This window comes from Monodon monoceros, unplaced genomic scaffold (assembly GCF_005190385.1).
Source record: "Monodon monoceros isolate NGI ecotype Baffin Bay Population unplaced genomic scaffold, NGI_Narwhal_1 Super_Scaffold_8, whole genome shotgun sequence".
In the NCBI taxonomy this organism is placed as follows: domain Eukaryota; kingdom Metazoa; phylum Chordata; class Mammalia; order Artiodactyla; family Monodontidae; genus Monodon; species Monodon monoceros.
The window spans coordinates 64,231,477-64,247,385 of record NW_021703785.1 but is presented as its reverse complement, the minus strand read 5'-3'; the positions used below and the strand labels follow the sequence as shown (position 1 = coordinate 64,247,385).

Here is a 15,909-nt window from a genome sequence, read left to right as displayed (position 1 = left end):
CGGCCATGGCTCACGGGCCCAGCTGCTCCACGGCATGTGGGATCTTCCCGGACCGGGGCACGAACCCATGTCCCCTGCATTGGCAGGCGGACTCTCAACCACTGTGCCACCAGGGAAGCCCTATTTCTAGATATTTTATTCTTTTTGTTGCAATGGTAAATGGGAGTGTTTTCTGATTTCACTTTCAGATTTTTCATCATTAGTGTATAGGAATGCCAGAGATTTCTGTGCATTCATTTTGTATCCTGCTACTTTACCAAATTCATTGATTAGCTGTAGTAGTTTTCTGGTAGCATCATTAGGATTCTCTATGTATGGTATCATGTCATATGCCGTGACAGCTTTACTTCTTCTTTTCTGATATGGATTCCTTTTATTTCCTTTTCTTCTCTGATTGCTGTGGCTAAAACTTCCAAAACTATGTTGAATAAGAGTGGTGAGAGTGGGCAGCCTTGTCTTGTTCCTGATCTTAGTGGAAATGCTTTCAGTTTTTCACCATTGAGGACGATGTTGGCTGTGGGTTTGTCATATATGGCCTTTATTATGTTGAGGAAAATTCCCTCTATGCCTACTTTCTGCAGGGTTTTTATCATAAATGGGTGTTGAATTTTGTTGAAACCTTTCTCTGCATCTGTTGAGATGATCATATGGTTTTTCTCCTTCAATTTGTTAATATGGTGTATCACGTTGATTGATTTGTGTATATTGAAGAATCCGTGCATTCCTGGAATAAACCCCACTTGATGGGGGTGTATGATCCTTTTTTTTTTTTTTTTTTTTGCGGTACGCGGGCCTCTCACTGTTGTGGCCTCTCCCATTGTGGAGCACAAGCTCTGGACGTGCAGGCTCAGGGGCCATGGCTTACGGGCCCAGCCGCTCCGCGGCATGTCGGATCTTCCCGGACTGGGGCACGAACCCATGTCCCCTGCATCGACAGGCGGACTCTCAACCACTGCGCCACCAGGGAAGCCTGGTGTATGATCCTTTTAATGTGCTGTTGGATTCTGTTTGCTAGTATTTTGTTGAGGATTTTTGCATCTATGTTCATCAGTGATATTGGCCTGTAGTTTTCTCTCTTTGTGACGTCCTTGTCTGGTTTTGGTATCAGGGTGATAGTGGCCTCGTAGAATGAGTTTGGGAGTGTTCCCCCCTCTGCTATATTTTGGAAGAGTTTGTGAAGGATAGGTGTTACCTCTTCTCTAAATGTTTGATAGAATTCGCCTGTGAAGCCATCTGGTCCTGGGCTTTTGTTTGTCAGAAGATTCTGAATCACAGTTTCAATTTCAGTGCTTGTGATTGCTCTGTTCATATTTTCTATTTCTTCCTGATTCAGTCTTGGCAGGTTGTGCATTTCTAAGAATTTGTCCATTTCTTCCAGGTTGTCCATTTTATTGGCATAGAGTTGCTTGTAGTAATCTCCCATGTTCTTATGTATTCCTGCAATGTCAGTTGTTACTTCTCCTTTTTCATTTCTAATTCTATTGATCTGAGTCTTCTTCCTTTTTTTCTTGATGAGTCTGGCTAATGGTTTATCAATTTAGTTTATCTTCTCAGAGAACCAGCTTTTTGTTTTATTGATCTTGCTATCATTTCCTTCATTTCTTTTTCATTTATTTTTGATCTGATTTTTATTATTTCTTTCCTTCTGCTAACTTTGGGGGTTTTTTGTTCTTCTTTCTCTAATTGCTTGAGGTGCAAAGTTAGGTTGTTTATTCGAGATGCTTCCTGTTTCTTAAGGTAGGATTGTATTGCTATAAACTTCCCTCTTAGAACTGCTTTTGCTGCATCCCATAGGTTTTAGGTCGTCGTGTCTCCATTGTCATTTGTTTTTAGGTATTTTTTGATTTCCTCTTTGATTTCTTCACTGATCACTTCGTTACTAAGTAATGTATTGTTTAGCCTCCATGTGTTTGTATTTTTTACAGATCTTTTCCTGTAATTGATATCTAGTCTCATAGCATTGTGGTTGGAAAGGATACTTGATACGATTTCAGTTTTCTTAAATATACCAAGGCTTGGCTTGTGACCCAAGATATGATCTATCCTGGAGAATGTTCCATGAGCACTTGAGAAAAATGTGTATTCTGTTGTTTTTGGATGGAATGTCCTATAAATATCAATTAAGTCCATCTTGTTTAATGTATCATTTAAAGCTTGCGTTTCCTTATTTATTTTCATTTTGGATGATCTGTCCATTGGTGAAAGTGGGGTGTTAAAGTCCCCTACTATGAACGTGTTAGTGTCGATTAGTGGCTGTTAGTATTTGCCTTATGTATTGAGGTGCTCCTATGTTGGGTGCATAAATATTTACAATTGTTAGATCTTCTTCTTGGATTGATCCCTTGATCATTATGTAGTGTCCTTCTTTGTCTCTTGTAATAGTCTTTATTTTAAATTCTATTTTGTCTGATATGAGAATTGCGACTCCAGCTTTCTTATGGTTTCCATTTGCATGGAATATCTTTTTCCATTCCCTTACTTTCAGTCTGTATATGTCTCTAGGTCTGAAGTGGGTCTCTTGTAGACAGCGTATATATGGGTCTTGTTTTTGTATCTATTCAGCGAGTCTGTGTCTTTTGGTGGGAGCATTTAGTCCATTTACATTTAAGGTAATTATTGATATATATGTTCCTATTCCCATTTTCTTAATTGTTTTGGGTTCGTTATTGTAGGTCTTCTCCTTCTCTTGTGTTTCTTGCCTAGAGAAGTTCCTTTAGCATTTGTTGTAAAGCTGGTTTGGTGGTGCTGCACTCTCTCAGCTTTTGCTTGTCTGTAAAGGTTTTAATTTCTCCGTCAAATCTGAATGAGATCCTTGCTGGGTAGAGTAATCTTGGTTGCAGGTTTTTCTCCTTCATCACTTAAATATGTCCTGCCAGTCCCTTCTTGCTTGCAGAGTTTCTGCTGAAAGATCAGCTGTTAACCTTATGGGGATTCCCTTGTGTGTTATTTGTTGTTTTTCCCTTGCTGCTTTTAATGTGTTTTCTTTGTATTTAATTTTTGACAGTTTGATTAATATGTGTCTTGGCGTGTTTCTCCTTGGATTTATCCTGTATGAGACTCTCTGTGCTTCCTGGGCTGGATTAACTATTTCCTTTCCCATATTAGGGAAGTTTTCAACTATAATAATCTCTTCAAATATTTTCTCTGTCCCTTTCTTTTTCTCTTCTTCTTCTGGAACCCCTATAATTCAAATGTTGGTGTGTTTAATGTTGTCCCAGAGGTCTCTGAGACTGTCCTCAGTTCTTTTCATTCTTTTTTCTTTATTCTGCTCTGCAGTAGTTATTTCCACTATTTTATCTTCCAGGTCACTTATCCGTTCTTCTGCCTCAGTTATTCTGCTATTGATCCCATCTAGAGTATTTTTAATTTCATTTATTGTGTTGTTCATAATTGCTTGTTTCATCTTTAGTTCTTCTGGGTCCTTGTTAAATGTTTCTTGCATTTTGTCTATTCTATTTCCAAGATTTTGGATCATCTTTACTATCATTATTCTGAATTCTTTTTCAGGTAGAGTGCCTATTTCCCCTTCATTTGTTAGGTCTGGTGGGTTTTTATCTTGCTCCTTCATCTGCTGTGTGTTTTTCTGTCTGCTCATTTTGCTTATCTTACTGTGTGTGGGGTCTCCTTTTTGCAGGCTGCAGGTTTGTAGTTCCCGTTGTTTTGGGTGTCTGTCCCCAGTGGCTAAAGTTGGTTCAGTGGGTTGTGTAGGCTCCCTGGTGGAGGGGACTAGTGCCTGTGTTCTGGTGGATGAGGCTGGATCTTGTCTTTCTGGTGGGCAGGTCCACTTCTGGTGGTGTGTTTTGGGGTGTCTGTGGCCTTATTATGATTTTAGGCAGCCTCTTGGTTAATGGGTGGGGTTGTGTTCCTGTCTTGCTAGTTGTTTGGCATAGGGTGACCAGCACTGTAGCTTGCTGGTCGTTGAGTGAAGCTGGGTGCTGGTGTTGAGATGGAGATCTCTGGGAGATTTTTGCCATTTTATATCATGTGGAGCTCGGAAGTCTCATGTGGACCAGAGTCCTGAAGTTTTCTCTCCCACCTCAGAGGCACAGCACTGACTCCTGGCTGCAGCACCAAGAGCCTTTCGTCCACACGGCTCAGAATAAAAGGGAGAAAAAGTAGAAAAAGAAAAAAAGAAAGAAACAAACAAAGGAAGGAAGGAAGAAGAAAGGAGGGAGGGAGAGAGGCAGGAGGGAAGCAAGGAAAGAAAGAAAAGATAAAATAAAATAAGATAAAATAAAATATATTAAGAAAATTGTTTTTAAAAAGATAAAAAAAACAAAACAAAAACAGACGGATAGAACCCTAGGACAAATGGTGGAAGCAAAGCTATACAGACAGAATCTCACACAGAAGCATACGCATACACACTCACAAAAAGAGGAAAAGGGGAAAAATCATAAGTCTTGCTCTCAAAGTCCACCTCCTCAATTTGGGATGACTCGTTGGCTATTCATGTATTCCACAGATGCAGGTACATCAAGTTGATTGTGGAGCTTTAATCTGCTGCTCCTGAGGCTGCTGGTAGAGATTTCCCTTTCTCTTCTTTGTTCTCACAGCTCTCGGGGCTTAGCTTTGGATTTGGCCCTGCCTCTGTGTGTAGGTCGCCTGAGGGCATCTGTTCTTCACTCAGACAGGACGGGGTTAAAGGAGCAGCTGCTTCCGGGACTCTGGCTCATTCAGGCCTGGGGGGAGGGAGGGGCATGGAGTGCGCGGCGGGCCTGCAGCGGCAGAGGACGGCGTGACGTTGCACCAGCCTGAGGCGCGCCGTGTGTCCTCCCGGGGAAGTTGTCCCTTTATCCCGGACCCTGGCAGTGGCGGGCTGCACAGGCTCCCTGGAAGCGGGGTGTGGATAGTGACCTGTGCTCGCACACAGGCTTCTTGGTGGCGGCAGCAGCAGCCTTAGCGTCTCATGCCAGTCTCTGGGGTCCACGCTTTCAGCCGCGGCTCGCGCCCGTCTCTGGAGCTCCTTTAAGCAGCGCTCTTAATCCCCTCTCCTCACGCACCGGAAAATAGGGAAGAAAAAGTCTCTTGCCTCTTCGGCAGGTCCAGACTTTTCCCTGGACTCCCTCCCGGCTAGCCGTGGTGCACTAACCTCCTGCAGGCTGTGTCCACGCCGCCAACCCCAGTCCTCTCCCGGCGCTCCGACACCGAAGCCCGAGCCTCAGCTCCCAGCTCCGCCCTCCCCGGCAGGTGAGCAGACAAGTCTCTCGGGCTGGTGAGTGCCGGTCCGCACCGATCCTCTGTGTGGGAATCTCTCCACTTTGCCCTCTGCACCCCTGTTGCTGTGCTCTCCCCCACGGCTCCGCAGCTTTCCCCCTCTGTCACCCGCAGTCTCCGCCCGCGAAGGGGCTTCCTAGTGTGTGGAAACCTTTCTTCCTTCAGAGCTCCCTCCTACTGGTACAGGTCCCGTCCCTATTCTTTTCTCTCTGTTTATTCTTTTTTTCTTTTGCCCTACCTAGGTACGTGGGGACTTTTTGCCTTTTGGGAGGTCTGAGGTCTTCTGCCAGCGTTCCGTAGGTGTTCTGTAGGAGTTGTTCCACGTGTAGATGTATTTCTGGTGTATCTGTGGGGAGGAAGGTGATCTCCGCATCTTACTCTTCTGCCATCTTCCCGATCCCCCCTGCTTATTTTTTATTTTATAATGAATATACAGTAAAGATACTGACATTTTGAGGTTCTACTGCCGAAATTATTACCTGTGCAGTTTTGATCTCTGCAGTTTGGAATTTGAAACTATGGTACTTATTTCTTAGACTGTTCTCAACAGACTTTGGAATTCATTCAATTGTAGAAACTTTTCTTCATTGTCTCTGTCTCTATATTTCTGTTATTTCGGTCCATTAGCTGATTGTACCTATACCTGGTTGTTCAACATAGCTAATTTTACGTTCTTTGAATAAATTGCTTCCTAATAGCGAGAACCTTTTCTCCCACTTCCTACTGGGAGAAAACATGGTTGGTGTCAACTGTTGAGTAATGTCTTCTATTACTTTATTGTATAATATTCTTGCTAAAAATTGTAATGTAGTAGAGGGGAAGAGTTAGGAAGGAAGAGGTTGAATAAAGAAAGAAATGAGAACTGAAGATATGGAGCTTTTTAACTTAGAGTTTAAAAAAAAAAGTTTATTGGAGCATAGTTGATTAACAATGTCGTGTTACTTTCTTTAACTTAGATTTAAAATATAAAAAGCCAAAAGAGAATTTTGGATGGAATAAGTGAAAAAGGAAACACTGGCAATATACAGATTACCAAAGGGAAACATTGTCTTGTAGATGCCTTTAGAATTTCAATCCTTATATGAAGAGAGATAGAAACATTTGAAACTAATGTTTGAGTGATCTGTAATTTTGTTTAGGTTTGTTGAGTTCTTCAGAATATTCATACATTATATGCAGATATGTATTTATGGAATATATATGAGTAATGATGGTATGCAGTGGTTGACAAATTTATTCTGTTTATGGATCATATAGTAAATATTTTCGGGTTTGTGGGCTATATGGTATCTAACTATTGAAATTTGCTGTTGTTTGCAAAAGCAGCCATATATCATAACACAGAGGAGTAGGTGTGGGTGTGTTTCAATAAACCTTTATTTATATTTGACTTGTAGGTCCTAGTTTGCTGACCACTGACTTACAGCACCATTTTCACATAAAATACAAATGTCATAGCGTAAAACTTCATTACTTACTCCTGATCATTAAAAATTCAATAGTTAGAGCTTAAGATAAATTCATTTTTCCTATTAAATAAGAGCTTGCATTTGACTTAATGAACATTTATTAAAGTTTAATTTTTAACACAATTTCACTGGTGGTTGTGATCATTATGTTTTATTAGAAGATATGTAACTTTTCCCATGCAGCCATACTAAATATTTTTTAGCATTTGACACGTCTAATGTTGAAATAGTATTTAATTTTGAGTAGGTAAGTAGAATGCTAAGTATTCGTTATAATTTCTATTAAAAGCTCAACCCAGGAAAATGTCTTTTCCGTTTTTCAGTATAAGTGTGGATCTCAGATAATTTGCTCATTTTCATCGAAAGCAAACTTTTGTTTCCCAGTAATCAGTGAGACTCAAACTCGATTTTTCTTGAAGTTATGATTTAATTGAAGGCATATGGGTTTTAGCATAGTATAAATGTGTATTTTAACCTGGGTTCTACCACTTACTAGAAATGATGTCAACCTTAATTTCTTCATTTTAATGGTGTTAATTTTACTTATCCCACAGGGAGTTTGTGAAAATTAAGTTAGGTAATGTCACTAGATGGAGATGACTCTTACTGAATGTTTCCCTCCTTTACTTCCTTTTGGAACTTTTTATTCAGAATTGTATTATGGTGGAATGATCTTCCCATTTATAGAGTAAGCCTGTCACACTCAGAATTCTGAAGTTTAAAATAGGATATTTGAACCAAGTTAGTTACTATGGGTGATCCATTTTGATGGCAAAAAACTAAAATGGTGTAGTCTTGTCTGTTCTCTCCATGGCATTGGCATAGTGGTGGTTTATTTTCTGCCCTGGGACCTTATATGAATACAGTAATCCATACTAAGGATGACATTTGTGTATTGCTGTTCCAGTAGCATCACGTGAGAAAATTTGAGCTGTTTTATCTTACTTGTATGGAAATATTTCAGTGGAAACTTTAAGGAAAAAGAGTATAGATATACAAATATTTGTGTTATAATGCCACCTCAAACTTAATATTCATTGAAGAAGCAGGACTTTATTGGAGTTTCAGTTTTACCTAGATTATTTAAAATCTTATGTAGCATAGAAAATAAATTACATAGTTTCAAGTCTCTAAATTAGACCAATAGTTTTAACTTAAGTAGTCAGGGGAAAGAAATAGAACTCTTCGTATGTAGGTTGACCAGTCTTTGATTTGGGGAAGGAGCATTATTTTTGTTACTGTTGTTGAGGTTTTGAAGTTAATGTTTCTGTGACTAGTCAGTTGCATCCTCTCATTTATTTTCTATACATTGTTCAAGTTGGTCATGAATGAAAGCAAGGAATTGGAGAAAAAAATGAAGATAAACAAAACATGGATCAACTGCAAATTGCATAATCATTTAATGATTTTAAGTTGACCATTTTGGTCAACCATCCAGAACACTGAATGTTTAGAATTTCATTCAGTGTCACGTATGGTTTCATTTTCTCTGTTGATAGAAAAATAATAGAGACTGATATTTCTGGCTTTCCTAATAGTTTCATAATCCTGAGAAAGAAGAGGAACTTTTTATGTCAAAAAATGATGACAAGGACTTAATTTTAATTTATATTTTCTTACCATTATTAGAAAATGTAGCTAATAGATTTGGGAAAACTACTAATTTTCTTTGTATTTTGTTTATCTCATAACACTGATTATATTTTAGTATTCTCAGGTTGCTTTTATATGTTCTCCTGTACTACTTGAAAATAGTTTATTTTGAAATTTATGCTCACGTATAATGTCAGAAATCAAAGAATAAGAATAGTTGTTGACTTTTATTATGAAACTTAATTCTATCCAAAAATTTTTAATATACTGAATATAATTCTTAATAATACTCTGAAACTTAGTACAAAATCTATGCAATTGTCTTAGTTCACATGCGACCTCATTTAGTGTATCAGTAAGTTCTTTTCTAGCAAGGGAAAGTGGTTTTTAAGTTAGAATCACTCAAATATTTTATTATCTTATTAATTACTGGGGATTTTGTTCTGTAGGAAGGGCTCCAAATATTTTAGGAAACAAAATAGCATGATTCCTTAATGAAAATTCTAGAAGGTTGGTACAGTTTATTTTCCTCAGTCATTTCTGCTTAAACTGGTAGTGAGCTAGGGCTTTTACAGAGACATTATGTTAGTTTAGTTATTAAAATGTTTCCTTGGTCATCTTCTAGGAAAAGATAACTTATTTTGTAAAATAGAGCATGCATCATTTCTAATATATGAACTATATTTACATATATATTATTTGGACAGTTACTCTAATAAAAAAAAATAAACAGAAGTCTATTTGATATTTAATCTTAATCATACGTAATTTATAAAATGAATATCTCTTCTGAGAATTTTTGCTTTTAATAAAATAATCAAATATAATTTTAATATATTATTTTGTGTTTCAATTTTACATTGTATTTTCATTTAATTTTAATAATTTGCTTTTCTTGTACTTTTTTGGTCTGTTGTCTGTTTTGTCTAATGCATGTCCAGGGTTCTAAGGTTAGTATTACTTCAGTAATTTTCAGGTTTTCAGTTTTAAATTTTATTTTTGCTTATTTATGAAATTTTTGACTTGGTTATATTTTGAGTTTCCATACCATCTAACATTAGGCATATCTTTGGTATATTTAAAAGATTCATTAGAAGGATTATTTTCTCAGTGTACTGATGAACTACTATTTTATTATTCACACTAATCTTTAGACTAAACTATCAGAATATAATGAATACAATAATATTTCAGTCATATGTACAATCAGATTTTAACTGGTTCCAAAGAAAGGAAATTGGTTGGAATATATGTTAAGATTTAAAAATAATCATATGTGGGTGATCTTTATTTTTAAACCTATGCCATGATGTTTATATAACATTTCATCATATTTATAAATTACTATCATATAGAATTAATAAGAACTCCCTTTTAGGTTATTGGTTAAGAATGCTTTTTTGTTTAAAATTTTATTTTGTTTAGTCAAAAATAACAGTGGCAAGTTTCATGGATGATTAATAATTCTGTTTATAATTTCTGTTTATAATTTACTCATTTAAAAATGAAAACATTTTGAAGCTTAAGCCTTGTACACCGCAAAATACTTCAAAATAAGATCATTAACTAATAAAATGAGTTAGAGTTCCCGTAATTTTAGTAATTCAAAATGATGAATTTCTTTGAGAATACATCTATAGATATCCTTAAATTCTAATATTTTGAAAAGTTTTCAGAATGCTTAATGGACCTAAGCAATGGTCAGATCTTCCATTCCATTATAAAACACTTATATTGATAACTGATCTTTTAAAAGGAGGTTTTATATAAAATTAATTTTTAAACTTTTACTATAAACAATTGTGTTGTGGTCACCGATTTTTAATTCATGCTATGAAATGATGCTGTATATCAGTGAAGTGCTAGCAAATGAGGAATCTTTATTTAAAAAATCCAAGTAACAAATTCATTATTTCTTTAGGTCATGGATACCAAATTGGCATAATGTTGTAAATCAACAATTGAACAAATTTTTTTTGTCTATTTACAAGCTCCTCTTAGAGAGAATGATTTTAGCTCTATTTTGATGTTAAATAGAAGGGAGAAAGGTTGTTACATTTTATACTCCATTTATAATCGTTTAGTTATAAAAGTGCTTGCAGTAGCCAGCTGTCTCTTTTCTTACCCATGTTGTACACAAGAAGTGTTTAAGAGGTCGTTTTTTTAATCAGTGTTTCCTGCTGACATTTCCATGTTAATGTTAGTAGGGATACGTCTAGGTAGAATGATGGGTATAAATAATGTCAAATGGAGCATTAAATAGGAGCAGATACCTATGATATATGCTTACCTTGTAGTTGAATTTATCATTTGGTGCAGAAGTAAGGTTAATCCATATGGTTAGTGTGCCCATTTTCAGAAAATTTAAACAGTAGTATTTTTTATTTATAAAGCATTCCTTACTTTTCTCTGATTTTGAGGCACTGAGAAAATGAGGTCTAGTCATAATGAACCAAAATAATTAAAATGTTATGTAATGCACAATGAAAAAAGAGATGTTGCTATTGCTTACAAAATACAGAGTTATACATCTTATGAAACACAATGCTTTGTACCATTCCCTTTCAAAGCAGGAAATTATATTTTACCATAGACAATAGTGTAGTGAAAGTACAGCTTCACCAGTCTAGAATGCTACTGATTCTTCTTATTGCTAGTGTCACAAATTAATATCAGTAGAGGAATTAATGATCTTGAGTATTTTTACCCTAGATTTTTATTGTTCATACAAGATACCTAGTGGTTTCACTTTATTCTGAAATGGATAAGAAAGTGTCATAATTTGACAGTTGTCTCCCTTTGATGTCAAATGAAAGTGCCACATATCTTTCCTATTGCTCATCATACATTTATAGGAAAGAAAAATTAGCACATATATTTTTATAAATGAGAATGAGGATTTTAGGAAAGAAATACGAGTTTTATATCTTTGTTAACTAATAAAGTAGAACAAAACTAGTATAAATATATACATGTGATTACTTCTAAATATCTTTATGAAACGATCTTAAGTTTGGAATGTAGTTTTTACAAGTAATGATATTGAAATCTAACACTGATTTTAAAAACAGATTTTTCCTTTATTTAAAGATAATTCATAGGTAAGCTAATTAAATTTGATAACTAGCTCTTGTGATATATGGAATTAGTTTATGATTTATAACTTGTTTTGTTTACAAAATAACTAAACTACTGTTAACCTGCAGTATGTATGTACATGTATTATATTTCCAAATTTTAAACAAGATTTAAATCTTCTACTTTTTTAAAGACGGAATTGGAAAATATTGAAGTGACACAAGGCATGTCAGCTGAGACAGCAGTAACTTTCCTCAGTCGATTGATGGCTATGGTTGATGTACTTGTATTTGCCAGCTCTCTAAATTTTAGTGAGATTGAAGCTGAAAAAAACATGTCTTCTGGTGGTTTAATGCGACAGTGCCTAAGGCTAGGTAAGTGTGTTAAGAATAACGGTGCATGTTAAATAATTACAGATTACTTTTTGGTACTCTGTGATACATAAAGTATTAATGATACAATTTGATGATTATGTAATGTAAAGATTATTTTGTAATTCTTCAGAATTACTAAATTAAAAAATTATAATATCTTCACTTTGGAGATTTCATGGAATTGATCTTTAATGGATTCTAATTTGAAATAAAGTCAAATATATTTTGAGTTTTTTCAGAATCAGTTGGACAATAACCTTTTTCACTGAAGTGCTTTTAATGTAAATATATTTATGAATCCTTATTTTTGGTAAACTAATACAGAGGGTAGTTGTCCTGGGCACACAAATGTATCAGAAAACCAACAACTAGTTTTATACACATAATGCTAAAGGAAAATTGACCATGCCAATCTCACTGTTTCTCAGAATGCACAGTTAGCATTAATAAACATTAGTGTACCTAATAACACTAATAAACATTAACACTAATAAACATTACTATACCTGTGATTTTTTTTGCCGCTATCTTGTGTTACAAATAAAATTTAGTCCTGAAAACTCTTAGAAAATTTAGACCAGCTCCTTAGGCAGGAATCATTCTTACATCTCTTACCTTTTTTAAAGGGAAAAATTATTTATATTATTTAGTCTTTACAGGGGACCAGACAACTACTGTTTTCAGACCAAAATGGCTACTATTTTCATAATTGCCTTAAAGTGTGAACAGGGAGGACATGAGAAAGTAAGGTATTTGATAGGGAGGACGTTCTTGATATGTATTATTTTTATCCATAATTTTTAAAATTATGTAAAAAAAAAAATATATATATATAGTTGCAGGGGAGAAATTGTTTCTAATCCAAGGACGGAATAAGAACTTGATTTAAGAATGGTGGAATAAATGTACTTTTTAATGTTGTTTTGTATTTTTGTGTTTTCCTGAGAGGAGTCATTTCATCTCCATTATAAGGGAAAGATTGACCACATGGAGATCTCTCTGTCAGCCAAGAGGTGTGGAATAATTACTGTGGGCCATCATGGACATTTCCATTGATATTTAAGAATAGCTTACAGATTGAACTTTGTTAGAAAGAGAAATATTTTTTTAAATGCCCAGATATCTTGAAAACTGCATTTATTTGGTTATTCTGAACTTTTATTTCTGAATATATTCCAAAGCTTTACTGCTGATTTCATTTTTATCCTAATAATTCTTAGCAGATTTGTTTTTTTTTATCATCCACAGGAAAGTTTTATAAGTGAATAATAATGAAGCAAACAATTATATGTATGTGCTATTTACTGTTCTAAGCACTTTTCATATATTGATTCAGTTAGTCCTCATAACAGTCCTCTAAGGAGGTTACTGTGTTTATACTCATTTTACCATGAGGAGACTGAGGCACAGATAGTTTAAGCAGCTGGCCCAGGATCACACAGCCCATAAGTGGCAGAGCCAGGATTCAAACTTAGGTGGCCTGATTCCAAAATCTGTACTGTTTATTACTATGCTTTACTGCTTCTTAAAATAAGTAAGTGAATAGACAGAATGTACTTATTGAATGCTTGTTGACAAAGGTGATGTTCCCACCATGAAAATAGGTAGATATTGGGACTTGTGAGGCTTGACTATATGGATGTACCCTGTTATTGCCTGAAATGAGGAGCTGTGCTCTATATAGCCACCAACATAGTCAACTTAAGGGCAGGAGACTTATTATTTAAAAAATCATCAAATATGAATAAGTTGTTAAAAATTTTTAATTGATCCATAAATTTCAGAATTTTGAAGGTTGGAAGGGGATACAATAAGGAAGGATATATTGGGAGCTTCAAAGACCCTGTAGTATTCTGTTTCTTCAGCTGGTTGGTAGTTTATGGGTAATTTGTTTTTATTTTTTAACTACATGAATGTTTTATGTATACTTTTCATTACTGTGTTTCCTAATTTAAAACAATATTTATTGATCTGGTTGATTTTAAGAATAATAATGGGATGGAGAAAGTGGAAAGAAAGAAAAAATAGAACCAAGCAATTTTTTAAAACGTCAAGGTCAGCAATTTACATCAATAATATGCTTTCATTTTTTAAAATAGTTTGCTGTGTTGCTGTGAGAAACTGTTTAGAATGTCGGCAGAGACAGAGAGACAGGGGGAACAAACCTTCACATGCAAGCAGTAAACCTCAAGAAGCTCCCCAAGGTGTGACTGCCACAGCAGCTTCCAAGGTAATTAAGCATTTTCTATGTTAAATACAATGTACCTTAAAAATTTTTTTTTTAAGTTCATGAGAACAAAGTGACATGGTATTGCTTGATAATCAGGCAAATGGAGGCTCTGGTCCTGGCTTCTCTTCTTCAGAATTGTATTATCAAGATTACTTAACCTCTCTGAGACTGGTAATTTTTGGTTACTCAATGAAGATACTAATAATTTCTACCTTGTAGGGTTCTTATAAGGAAGGATTATATCAGTTCATAGCACTGAAAAGTTCTTAATTATTACTATTTTTAATAGTTACATATATTTTCACAGAGTTCAGTATATGAATAATGCGCTTTTTAAATGGATATGCTTTTGGGGATAGAATGCCCATGATAGTCAACAAAAATATATTGAATGCCCATGAAATGAATGAATGGTGTACAGTATTTCAGAATGCAGCAGTGATTCTCATTCTAAATTAGCTCTATTTATTGTATGTTCAACTGACCATTTGCATCACTTCAGACTTTCAGTAATGTGACTTAAGGTCCTGCATGCTTGACTGTTGCTTAGTTCAGCTACAACTTGGAATCCCTTACCCTTGCTTTTACTATTTTATCTTGTTTATTTATTACTGTCTTATTTTAGTCACACTGTAGACTTCATGCAGTTCATCAGAATTTGTTTTAACCTTTAGACTTACACATAGCTTCCCCTTTCTTGAAATGTCCGTCCTTATTTTTCACCCCAGTGACTCTGTTCCACTCTTGGCTTTAGCTTGAGTTCAACTCTCTGAGGAAAATGTTTTCTAATACCTTCACTGCCAACCCAGTCTAGGGGAAGTTCCTCTGTTTGATATTTTCATAAAACCTGGCATGTCTCTTGTCACTCACGGTACTTGTAATTAGATGTTTGATACTGAAACAATGAAGGCTCAATAAATGAAGGCATGAAGTAAAAGTTTAATTCATTTAAAAAGTTCTGTGGCTTCAAACTTTTGCAGTTTTCAGGCAGAACAGCCACACATTTAGTTCATCTGTAGTGTAGCGTCTTTCTTTTTCACTACTGTTAGAGACACATTCCTAAAATAATTAGACCATATATTATTTTATTGCTGACAAGTCTCCACAAAACCCTTCATTGCTTAGAAAATTAACTAGAAACATATCAGCAGTCATGCTTCATGTTATTTGTGTAGACACAGGAGACTGTATGTTACTTGAGGGCATGTTCGTTTCTTATACATCTTTGTAGTTACAGAGCGTATATCGCACAGCACAAACTCTAGAATCAAACAGTTCTGAGTTTGTATCCTGGCTCTACCACTTACTGGTTTTATGAACCAAGACACATTCCTTAGTCTCTTGTGCCTCAGTTTTTCATTTTAAAGACTGGAAGACAGTTTTCCAGGCTTTAAAATGAATATGTATATATATATATATATATATATATATATATATATATATATATATATCTTAATGTATAAGGTGTTTGTATGAATTAAATAAAAAGCAATAATGCGTTAAAGTACTTAGTAATTCCAGAAATGCAGTGAACATTCAATTAATACTAATTTCCTTCCTCTCTCTAGCAGTTAGCCATTCAATATATATATCATGAAATGAATAAATAAGTTAGTATTTTTGAGAGCTTAGATCTTAAAGGTGTCTACTTAATTCAGAAGGTAATAGGGAACATTTCAAGCTTGTCAAGCCAAGTAGTACACTGATTGTAGAACATGGACAAAAAAGCGCAGTGAGAGGGAAATCCATAGTAATTTAGTTGAGCTAGTCATTGTGTCTCTAGCAAGAACCTTGGCTATGAAAGATGGATTATAAGTGATGGATATAGAAATATTAGGGAAAAGTTGACTTGGTAAGAAAGCACGTTTCAGAATAGAGAATCAATGGAGAGAGTTGTGGTTTTTTTTTCCCTATTTTTATTCATTTTTAATGTGACACTTGAGTAAGT

The 15,909-nt window shown here is 35.2% G+C and overlaps 1 protein-coding gene across 6 annotated transcripts in view; it reads left to right on the top strand.

The window, feature by feature from the left end:
* The window catches only part of NBEA (neurobeachin), a 618,768-nt gene that overhangs the window by 197,359 nt on the left and 405,500 nt on the right, over positions 1-15,909 (top strand). For 3 of the 6 annotated variants that reach the window (XM_029209901.1, XM_029209903.1, XM_029209904.1), the window contains exons 25-27: positions 9,221-9,229; positions 11,551-11,731; positions 13,831-13,961. In XM_029209901.1, coding sequence (XP_029065734.1) covers positions 9,221-9,229; positions 11,551-11,731; positions 13,831-13,961 — 321 coding nt within the window. The remainder of the gene's footprint in view (positions 1-9,220; positions 9,230-11,550; positions 11,732-13,830; positions 13,962-15,909) is intronic. The other 3 variants (XM_029209906.1, XM_029209902.1, XM_029209905.1) reach the window with 1 other exon arrangement.